The sequence below is a fragment of the Callithrix jacchus genome, chromosome 2 (assembly GCF_049354715.1).
Source record: "Callithrix jacchus isolate 240 chromosome 2, calJac240_pri, whole genome shotgun sequence".
NCBI lineage: Eukaryota > Metazoa > Chordata > Mammalia > Primates > Cebidae > Callithrix > Callithrix jacchus.
In genome coordinates this window covers 107,394,534-107,406,715 of record NC_133503.1, presented here as the reverse complement: position 1 = coordinate 107,406,715, position 12,182 = coordinate 107,394,534, and the positions used below count along the sequence as shown (strand labels likewise).

General features: G+C 33.2%; 1 protein-coding gene across 27 annotated transcripts in view; it reads left to right on the top strand.

Moving 5' to 3' along the window:
• Positions 1 to 12,182, top strand: part of PAM (peptidylglycine alpha-amidating monooxygenase) — a 289,959-nt gene that overhangs the window by 208,726 nt on the left and 69,051 nt on the right. For all 27 annotated transcript variants that reach the window (XM_078365116.1, XM_035291164.3, XM_002744737.7 and 24 more), the window contains 5 exons: positions 628 to 676; positions 2,176 to 2,243; positions 3,304 to 3,384; positions 3,670 to 3,746; positions 4,441 to 4,544. In XM_078365116.1, the coding sequence (XP_078221242.1) occupies positions 628 to 676; positions 2,176 to 2,243; positions 3,304 to 3,384; positions 3,670 to 3,746; positions 4,441 to 4,544 (379 nt within the window). The remainder of the gene's footprint in view (positions 1 to 627; positions 677 to 2,175; positions 2,244 to 3,303; positions 3,385 to 3,669; positions 3,747 to 4,440; positions 4,545 to 12,182) is intronic.

Sequence of the window (12,182 nt, the reverse complement as noted above, 5' to 3'; positions counted from 1 at the left end):
GCTGATCTCCAGGCCACCTTATTTGAGAGCATTCAAGTTGCTCCCACTGGGACTTCTCATTGTATATATGTGCAAGCATATGGGCTTTTCAGGTCAAACTGTGGAAAGCCGTACTAGAAGAGATGAAAAGTCTCTATGACAATAAAATTCTATTTTGAAATAATGAATATATGAATGTCAGTAGACTTTGACAATGCCTAAAGTGTATGAAAACCTAAATATGAACTACACTTTTTAAAAAATAGAAAAGGCTGTTGTTTGGAGCAGCATGGAACAAACTATTTTAGTTCAGCAACTTTTCTGGGTTTTTCAACAATATAGATAATTCATAGAGAGTAGCAGCAACTTTCTAGTATGTCTGCAGGAAAGTCGATATATTGATCAGTTTGATGTGTCAAGAAATACCACAGACTGCATGAAATGATAGTTTTGTTTTGCTTTTAGGATACATTGGCAGTTAAAGGAATTACTGGATATGAAAGTACTCAGTAAATCATAAAGCACCATACAGATGAAACATAACTTGTGTTTTAAAATACTGAGTTACAATCATTTCAAACTTACTAGTTTGAAATCCATTTTTGATGTTTTCATATTTAAGATGCATGTTTCTATGTGTGTTTTCAGATAATCACAAGGATTGTTCTGGTGTGTCCTTACACCTCACACGTCTGCCGTAAGTACTTCCACTTTTCCTAGATGAGCAACAACTTTAACATCTTTATGAACTTAGAATGGGAAGTTCACTGTATTAATTACCTGTGGGTAAAAATTAACCTAAACTGACTGGCTTAGAACAACAAATATTTATCGTCTCATTTTCCTGGATGTCAGTAATTGAACACACTTATCTGGACCCTCAGGCAGGTGGTCTCACACAGAGGCTGTAGTCAGAATCTTGGCTGGTGCTTCAGTCAGCTCCAAGCTTGACTGGGAAGGAGCCACTTCCAACATCACTCACATGGTTGTCAGCAGACTTCAGTTGTTTGCTGAGTGTCGGCTGGAGGTCACCCTCATGTTCTTGCCAAGTGAGCTATAAGCAGGGCAGCTCACATCATACAGCTGGCTTTCATCATAGAAAGTAAGAAAAAAGCAAGAGAGGGCATGCATGCAAGATGGAAGCCAGAGCCTTTCAGTAACCTAATGTTCAAAATGACACCCCATCACTTTTGCCATGTTCTATTTGTTAAAGATAAGTTACTAAGTAACTCAGAAATGGAAAAGCAAACATCTTATGTTCTCACTCATAAGTGGGAGCTAAGTTATGAGGATGCAAATGCATGAGAATGATATGATGGACTTTGAGGACTCTGGGAGAAAGAGTGGGAAAGGGGGGTGAGGGAATAAAAGGCTACAAATTGAATTCAGTGTATACTGCTTGGGTGATGGGTGCACCAAAATCGCAGAAATCACCACTCAAGAACTTAGGTAACCAAACACTACTTGTTCCCACAAAATCTCTGAAAATAAAATATTTTTAAAATTTTTAAAAAGATAAGTTTCTACACTTATTTTATCCTATATTAAAGGGGAAGGGATTAGACAAGAGCATGAATGTCACAGCTAGGAATCATGAGAGTTGATTAGTCAGGGTTCTCCAAAGAAACCTGAACCAATAGAATAGAGAGAAAAAGAAAGAGTTGTTATAAGGGATTGGCTGACACTATTGTGGGGACTGATTAAAGTCCTAAATCCACTGGGCCAACTGGAAATTAAAGGAAGGGTTGATGATGCATTCTTGGGTCCAAAGGCGGTTCACAGGCAGAATCCTTTCCTTTTGAGGGGACCTTAGTCTTTTCTCTTCAGTCTTTCAGAGGATTGGATGAAGCCCACCCACATTATGGAAAATAATCTGCTTTACTCAAAGTTTATTAAAGTTTAATCACATTAAAAAATCACCTACATAGCAACACCTAGACTGGTGTTTGACCAAACAACCAGGCACCTGGCCAGGTCGACACATAAATTTAGTTATCACAGGAAAAGTTTAGAGTCTGCCTTCACATGAAAAAGTATTTTTTAAGGAAAAAAAAATTCCTCCTCTTTTTCTATTTCATTTTAATTTTCAGAAGCCTCACATTTTATAAACCATAGTATTGAAGTCTATCTTGTTTTTCCAAAACAGTCATTTTGACTTCTTCAGGTAATTCAGAAAAATATTACTTTTTTCTGCAGACAGCCTTTAATTGCCGGCATGTACCTTCTAATGTCTGTTGACACTGTTATCCCAGCAGGAGAAAAAGGTGAGTAATGATTTTTTAATATTTATCATTACCTTATTACCTAATCTGTAGAAATGGATTTATAGTATATTTTTAATAAAATTTAAAAATAACCAGTATTTTTGTGTCTTGGAAAAATAACCCAATTCTTTATTGTCCATGGATTTAAAATAGATTTTTGTATTATTCCAAGCCAGTGGTTTATTACTTTTCCATTCTGTATTGAGATGCTAGGAAGTTAGGCCCTTGGGTAGGTGTGTGTTACATTAATTAAAGAATAAATCTTAAATATTTTAAAAACAAATCATCTATTCTTGAGATGCACAGGACCCAGTGCATAATGAGCAGTGACATAAACTTCTATATAGAAAGGTTTAAAAACTAAATGACTAGCAAGTCCAACACCAGCTTAGTCTTTAAACTTAGATATAGGTGTCTTATTTCTCTACTTGCAAAATGGGGATGATAATAGCTGATTCTCCCAAGCTTGCTAGAAGCGATGAGAATAAGTATAATATTATTTATCAATGTATGTTACAATTCTCTAATGAAAGTACCATATGATATATTGTTCATTTGTTTTCACTGGGAATTTCTGAAAGTTAATGACCAGTATGGTCTCTTTGTTACTATTTTGTCATCTATTATAAAATAAGTATTTATTGAATAGCTACTGTGTTAGACTATAAGGAAGGAACAGTATGAAATGTCCTCTTCCCAACAGGAACTGTCAATCTAGTGATCTTAGGTGTCTGCATTCAGTTTTTCAAAAATTCTTTTGTTCCAAAAATAAAAAACAATTTTTAAGCTTTCTCAACTGGATAAATTTCAAGCTAAAGGTAACAAATTAAGCCTATGTTTTCACTGACAGAGTATTCTGATTTGGTCCTAGTCATTCTATTTAAGAATAAAATAAAAATATGAGGCAAGGGGCTCTGCATTCATGTGAGTAAAGTGGCTGGCACAGAATAAGTGCTTAATACCTGTGTGTTTAAGTCATCTTGTGAATACCCTATGCACACTTTTAGACAAAAATAATGTCATGTTCTAGTTGATTTTTGTCTGTTTTCCTTTCCCACAGTGGTGAATTCTGACATTTCATGCCATTATAAAAATTATCCAATGCATGTCTTTGCCTATAGAGTTCACACTCACCATTTAGGTAAGAACTTTACATGTTGAATTATAAATATTTACTATTGTGCTTGCTGGTGCCATAAATTAGAAAGCAAAGTATATTTGGCCTTAAGTCTGTTTCAATGAAAGTGATTTTATATAAGATCTTGAAATATTCTATGCTGTTTTATCATATTGTTTTTATTAAGATACTCAGTATTTGGGGCTCTGAAGATACTCAGATTTCTGTTTTAAAGTAGGAAAGTAAATATGCCTTTTGTTTTTCTAATACCTTATTGTGTTATATGAGTAACATTTGTGTTTATTTCAGGGAAGGTAGTAAGTGGATACAGAGTAAGAAATGGACAATGGACACTGATTGGACGACAGAGCCCTCAGCTGCCACAGGTGTGTAAAATCTAGTTTAATTTTGAAAGAAAAAATATTAACCAGCAGAAAGTAACTTTTAAAAATTATTATGCAACGCTTGTGTATTTCTTTGGAATCTAAAAATTTCTAAATCCTCCTTTACTGTGTATATGAGCTATATAACCTCCTTTTTGCAACTTCCAATTTGGTGCTTCCCTTATCAGTTTTCTCAATATGGTCAAAACATGTTGGTGGCCTTTTACATTCCATCATTTATGCAAAGACAGGATTTCAGATAGCTCTTCTATTACCACATTTATTCTTATTTTTAAGGGATGCATTTGCTAGTAGTATTTGTTTATTTCAAAGTGGTGCTCTTGTCATAAATTAGAAGTGATTAATTAAAGGTGAACTCTTTTAAGCAAGTGGTTGTTTGTGCATGTGTGTGTGTGTCTGTTTACCTGTCTGTCTTCATCCTCTCTATCCAGTGTATACGAAGCTTCACATTATTAAGGCATGTGGTTCTGCGATATATCGTATCAGTAAAATGAAGGGCAAAAACCCTCTGATCATTTTAATGGATGTTGAAAACGTATTTGATAAAAATTCAACATCCATTTACAAAAAATCCCTCAGAAAAGGGGTAAAGAAGGAACATACATCAACACAATCACGCATGTAGTTCTGGATTTTATTGGTAATATTAATGAATCATTGTGCTTTTCTTTGTCAGGCTTTCTACCCTGTGGAGCACCCAGTAGATGTAAGTTTTGGTGACATACTGGCTGCAAGATGTGTATTCACTGGTGAAGGCAGGACAGAGGCCACACACATTGGGTATGATTCTGCACATTCCAGTATCTAAAGATATTTTATTAGGATAAGACATGATTACAGATGACAGCTATCTTTATGAATAAAGTATAAATTTATTTTCCTGCTGTGGACAATTATAACAAACTGTAGCATTTTATCATTTCAAAACTGATTGATTTAGGTAAACTCCAGAACATGTGCTCATTTTTCATGCTTCTCTTTTTCTTGCATCCTCAAAACCTTCAGTATCATACCTCTAGATACCACAATTACAAGACTTTATATTACTTCCTCAGACTCATCTTAATAAGGAAAGCATACTGATGATGAAATTTTTTTTCTCAAGTGCCTTTTTGCCCTGTGTTCACATTTAGACAAATATATGGAGTCTACATTTGGTACCATTAAATATTCAGAACCATGATGTTGAAACTCCTGTGAATTTAATAATTTCCAGTTGTTTAGTCTACCAAATAAGGATAATAATATGCAACATATCTCAAAAAGGAATGTCAAGCCTTTTAAATAATTTTTTAAATACTGCACCTCCTTGAAATAATTATATTCTATAAAACTAAGTAAAGTTTTCAAAGCATTATGAACCCTTTCAAAAAAAACTTACCTAAATGAAAAGGAAGGTAGTTTCTTTTCATGCTTTCTGATAGAAAAGAATCAAGGAGACTTCTTTTTATGTTAAACTAAGTTTTAAAATATTTACTGAAGCCATCTGGAAGCTAGAGATTTAAACCATTTATCTCTTAATCAAAGGGAAGTTACAGAAAGGAAGCATCTGAAAATATGCTTTAGATGCACTAAAGATGTTTTTTATGATAGTGACACTATTGTTGGCTGTACAGAGAAGGGAAAAGGTACTGTGGCAGGTTAAAAAAAAGCAGGGCATTTGATATGGTATAAAAGAATTTTTATGTCACTCTGAATGACTTTTTTATATTAGTAAGCATAAGTTTTAAAGCTAAGGATAGAACAAATTAAAAAACTATCAACATCTGTTACAGAAATAGTTTCCAACAGCTTTGCTTTTGGATAAATTTGCTAAATTTGGAAAAGAGACTTCAGAAAAGCAATAATATTATTGAGTTGCAGGAAATGATGATGGTAAGAAAAGAACTGGCAAAGGAGGTATAACTAGATTTTAAAGAAAGAGCATAGTAAGGCCCTCCTTAACAATCTTTAATACATGAGGTAACATGACTCACAGGGCATCCATCAGTTGTTCATTTTATGTCAGTGCAGAGGCATAGGCAGTTTACTTAAATGCCCCAGGTTATATTATTAACCTTTATAGTAAGTAAAGTAGTAAAAAATCCCTTTCAACACATTACTTGCCCTGGCTTACAAGTTTTACGTGTGGAAAAAACAGAATTTTTTGCCTACAGGAATCTTTACAGTTTGTTGTGGTGGAGGGGGATGGGGGTCGGGGTTGTTGCTTTGGCCAAATTCTATTTGAGTTCTGTCTGTGAGGTAATATCAGCCAAAGAAATTAATGACTTGTTATAGTACTAGGAAGGGAGACCAAAGTGATCTCTGGAGGCCTCTTTCAGTTTCATGAGTCCAGAATAACTCTTGTCTTTTTTTAAAATGTGCATTTTGCTTTAAAATAATACCCTAAAATGACTACACTAATTTATCCTTTCATAAATCTCATGTGAGCTAAAAGAAACACCATTTTGTAATAAAAATGAAATAGACAGACATTATAGGAAATTAACTTACTTGGTCAGTCCATATTCTGAATATTTAATTTCTACTACAGAAACAATTTTTTTTTTCCAGTGGAATGACAAACAGGACAAGTTTTAAAACATTTAAATATGAATAAAAGTTCTCATGATATTGGATAATATTTTCAAAGCAGTTAATATGCTTTTTATTTTTAGAAAAGTAACAGCAACAATGTGTCTCTGTTTTGTAAAATAATAGATACAACCTCCATAGACTACTACAGGATCACAGTTGAGAATGTAACCAGTGAAATAAACTAGTAATTTGTGATGTCTGTTAAATTAAATGATACTCTATGAATCTATATATATCTCCTTTTCCTCTTCTGTCTTCCCACCTACCTCCAACCCACACATACAAACACACATTCCCACAGGACACAGATTTGACCCGAGCCTGACGCACACTTAGGTATAAATCACACTTATCTAAGGATAGTCTGGGTCCAGTAGGTGTCTCCTCCATGTACTGGGAGAATTCTCAGCTTCAAGTTTTAAACCCTTCTGTTCTGTGGTTATGTGGAAACTACGTTCTACAGAAAAACTGTAGCCTACTAGGAAGATTTTCAGTTGAGTGATCTTTCTACCAACACCAAGCTTAACTCTGTATTAAGCTAGAAATTTTAGAACTGAAGAAAAATTTGCTTGGGTAGAAGAATTATGGGTAACTATTGCAAAGCACTTTAAAGTAGAGACTGATTTTCCCATTCCAGGGATTCATCTTAAAATACCACCATGAAGCAATAGATGGATTTAGCCCCCTGAGTGTCCATAGTGGATGAATGGATAAAGAAAATATGTTTTACATACATACAATGGAATACTATTTACCCTTTAAAAGGGGGAAAATTCTGTCACTTGTGACATGGTGGATGAATCTGAAGGATGTATTAAGTGATATAAGCCAGGCACAGAAATATTATTACAAATACCACATGATCTTACTTATACGTGGAGTCTAAAAAAGTTGAACTCATAGAAATAGAGACTAGAATGATGGTTACTGAGAAGTGAGAAGGCAAGACTAGAAATTGTCGATCAGAGGACATAAAATTTCAGATAGACAGGAGGAATAGGTTTTGAGATCTATTGCACGGAAGAATGACTATAGTCAATATAATGTATTATATATTTCAAAATAACTAAGAGAGGAAATGTAAAATGTTTCATCATAAAAAAAAATGATAGGACCAGGTGCGATGGCTCACGCCTGTAATCTCAGCACTTTGGGAGGCCCAGGTGGGTGGATCACCTGAAGTCACGAGTTCAAGACCAGTCTGCCCAACATAGTATACCCCATCTCTACAAAAATACAAAAATTAGCCAGGCATGATGGTGGGTGCCCATAATCCCAGCTACTCAGGAGGCTGAGGCTGGAGAATCACTTGAACCCCAGAGGCGGAGGTTGCAGTGAGCCAAGATTGTACCATTGTGGTCCAGCCTAGGCTATAGAGTAAGACTCTGTCTCCAAAAAAAAAAAAGTTAGCTAAACAAGGTAATGGATTTGTTAATTAGTTTGATTTAATCATACCACTCTGTGTCAATATATCAAAAAAATCACATCATACCTTATATTGCAAAATCATTTTTTATTTCAGTAGCTTTTGGGTAACAGGTGGTTTTTGTTACATGGATAAGTTCTTTAAAGGTGATTTCTGCTATTTTGGTTCACCTGTCACCAAAGCAATCTACACTGTACCCAATACATAGTCTTTTTTTATCCTTAACTCCCTCCCATTCATCCCCCTACCCCAAGTCCCCAAAGTCCATTCTATCATTCTTATGCCTTTGCATCCTCATGGCTTAGCTCCCACTTATAAGTAAGAACATATGATTAAATGCTTATTATTGTCAGTCAAAAGTAGTATTAATAATAAAAAATACTTTAGGTATATTTAAGATGAGATATGCTAATAAATATACTTGATGGTAAAATATTTTATCCGTATATATCATTTACTTTTAAATAGTAAAGATGAATAATATTCCTAAACAAAGTTGCGCCAAAGTATTATATAGTGACAACATAGTACTACTAATTGATCTGTGAAGAAGCAATATTTTGTGCCTGACTGCATTACATATTTATATTCAGGATGATACTTCTCTAAATTCATTTCATATGTTTAGTCAAGTTTAAATAAAAAGTAGAATTTAATTAAGTCAGCCAATTAAGCTCATTAAGTCAGCTAATCAGGCTAGAAGTTTATATGCTCAAATTTAATATTAATTATTGGGAATAGGTAGGTAATATTTACCAATTTGGCCAGTTTGGTCGGTCATATTTTTCATTTGGCATGGGTCATTTCATGAAACTATGAATATTCATGGATACCAAAATAGCACTTTAATCAGTATTTTTAAATATATTGCATGCAAAAATAAGTTATGTGATAAATAACTTCTTAATGTATACATTTAAAAGCACCAAGAAACTTTTTAAGAAATGATTAAAATTTAAAGTTTTGTAAAATGACTTCTTTAAATTTTTTATATTTCTTTCCAAAATCAGTATTACCAAATTTGGCTATTTTCAAGCCTAATATTTGTTGAATATAAAGGGGGTAGAAGTCAAGGAATTCTTGAGTCAGTGAAGTGTTTGTGATATAGACATGAATACAATAATATTCGGAATTTTTTAAGTGATACATTTCAGAATACTTGGTACTTTATTAAATCTGTATTACATATCTTTCAAATATAATATATTTTATAAAAGGACTCATGGAGCCTAAATAAATAGATTAGAGAGATGGATAAACAGATATAGATAAATATTTTTAGAAATCCCATAGATCAGTGGAGCTCAAAAAATTAACCTAAATTATTATTCAGTAGTATATTAGGACAAACATACTATGTCATATAAAGTGGTAAACGTTTATTAAACAAGATTATTTATTCTTCTTTCATTCAACACATATTTATTGAGGGCTTGCAATTTTCAGGCTCACACATTATGTCAGACTTAAAGCTATTTATATTAAGTATGCCAGCATAAAACAGGAAGCTATCACATCAGCACTTTATTATGCAATAAGATGAAAGAAATGCACTACTGTAATTTTGGAATATAAGTAATGCCAGCAGTCATCATTTTGGTGAATCACATCGGCATTGGGGAATGTTTAAATGGGCTTTCAGTGGACATAACCTCTCTTCCTATTTTCTCATGTTAATAAATCATGCAGATTAGTAGCGTTGAATTGCATGTGTTGATCTCTGTGGAAATTAAGGGTACATTGTCAAAATACTCCCTTAGAAATACAGAAAGCAATTTGTCTGTTTTAAAATGAGATTTTTTTATTTTTGAATGAAAGGTGAATGTTAGTAAAATAAATAAGCAAACTGTGATGCTGATGCTAAGGATGATTTGACTCCCAGAATTTTTAGCATATGAGAGTTTCTCTGTCAGGTAGGAGCTCAGAGTTACCTTGACTACAAGTCTAATTATAGATGGAAAGGAATAAAGTATGACTCTTTTTTCCAGCCTTTTTAATGAAATTTTCCTTGTGATAGCAAAGATTCCTAAATTTTTGAGTCCATGCAATTTTGAATCATAGAATTGGTACCCCAAATGAACTGTATTGGTGAGCTGATTAATACATCTTAGAAAATTATGTGTGTAAATCTGAACACATTTATATGTGTATCAAATTAACATATAATATTTGTGGAATTGAATTAGCATATTGCGTGTGTATACTCTTACACATATATGTATAGTTTTTCTCGAAAGTTAATTCAGTAAATGGCAAGGTAATTCACTTTTGAGGAAATAACTTGCAACATTAGCTCATATTTTTATTTTCTCAAATGTACTATTTAAAATAATAATGATGATCATAAATTGCAGAAGACAAAGAGTTATATTAGTTAGTTACTGATTTTTCTTTATTTGCTATACTGAAGTACATATGTGTTTCAAACATGTAACTTTGTACCTTGCTATATGCTATTTCTAATATAGTAATTGCTGCCTTTGTCTCCAATATTAGTATAAAAATTATTCAAAACTTATGCCACCTTTTTATTTCATATTCTTCTCCATAATTACTATCTACAATTTGCTTTTGTTTTTTAATTGTTACTTACTGCTTTTTTGGTTATAAAAATTAATTTATAATTTAGTAAGAGTAAATTACTGTCTTAATTATTGCTTTTAGCCCACATTGCACAGTTTAGTTCCTTGTTCTCATTTTAATCACCTTTCACTTGTTTGAAACGAAGTTTCTACTTTAAGTACAGTTTCTTTTCAAGCCTATATAAAAACAAATCCTTCTAAATACACATGTAACAAGTTTAGAAACAACAGAGTTATCTTTGAGGGAATATGTATTAACAAGATATTTTATATTAGTTATTTTAAAATTTTGCAATATTAGTTGCTTCTCAAATCTCTAATGGATTTTTCTGAAAGGTTGAACTATGTGTTTATCTGAATGGATGGATAGATGGAAAGATATTGATAGAATATACATAGATATTTACCTGTCTGTATACAGATAAGACATGTTATGAAACATTTCCAGCTACACTCTCTGTGTATATTCATTTGGATAGCTTTGTATAACTTCACTATATGCACACTACTCTAGTGGAGAAATGATTTTGACTGGTCAATCTTAAACAATACTAGCATTTTGTTTCTACCTATGCAAAAGCAAGTCTTGTACTACAACTTTTCCTAACCTAGTCAGATTCATTTATGGAATAGAACCTACTGTATCCACCCCCAATACAGTCATGAGCACATTGATATTAAAGGATCAGGCAGCATAATATTGTTTAACTTGTATAGACCAACATTTTCTATTGGTCATATAGTAAGTTTTTCTCAGCCCTTCTGTAAGCATTTCAAGGACCAAAGCTTTGTAGTAATAGCTATGGAAATACTACTCTAGAAGAAAATTAGAAAGAGTAAAAAAATCCTAGGATTCCCTAAGTACTTTATAAAAACGTATAATAGCTCACAGAATAAACAATTTTCATTTATGCAACAGAGAACACACTGGCCCAAGGGACCAACAATATTTACACCAGCAGTGATAGTTACTTCATATTGTGTAGTGTTTTTAGTAAAGAAAGACATCAGGATACTGTTGTCTTACATGTGCTGTTGTGGGTGGGTATTCCTTCTCTATTGAAAACATGGGTATTGACATTCCCAAAAAGAAAAAATATGGAAGGACCCATCCATTGATGAATTGCAAGTTTCATGAATTATTATATGAATTTAAAATATTTTTCCTTTCATTAATTTAAGATACTTAAATGATTACTTTGCTTTTCCTCTCTGCAAGGTGATTAAAGGTTTTTAAAGCTGGAGCTACATCTTAAATTCCTTTTCCCTTTTTCTTGGGTGATCTACACATACCTCCTTTTTTTTGAGCAGGAAAGAGCAGGATAATATGGCAGGAGGCTCCAGTTTATTATTTTTGCTATAGCCATTCTTTTTATGGCACATACTGACCACCTTCAAGGCTGTTAAAATGTAATTCTTAGGAATGGTGTTTTGACACCATGAAGATATGTGTAGTGAACAGATGTTTGTTTGGGTTTGCACTTCACCATTTGCTTATATTTCACGGGAGAGGCAATTACTCTGACAGGTATCAGATTCAGAGAGTGAGAAGCCAAATGATTTCTAAAGCATAAACAGAGCTTCCCATGGCAAGGGCTTATTCCTGTGGGCTCTCAAGGTCTCTATATTTTCAAAGCTTAGAGAAATCAAATCCCTATTTGGAAAATATTTTTATTTGTTTCCTTCCCTTGCTGATGTCATTACTGTTGCTATGGAGAGAAAGTGAGTGCTGCATGACATTGCTGGAAAAATCAACACTTATATATCACTGTACAGCGAATAGCCTACCTCATAGCCTTTTTTTTATTGGTATAGGCTTGCTAAAAATTGTCA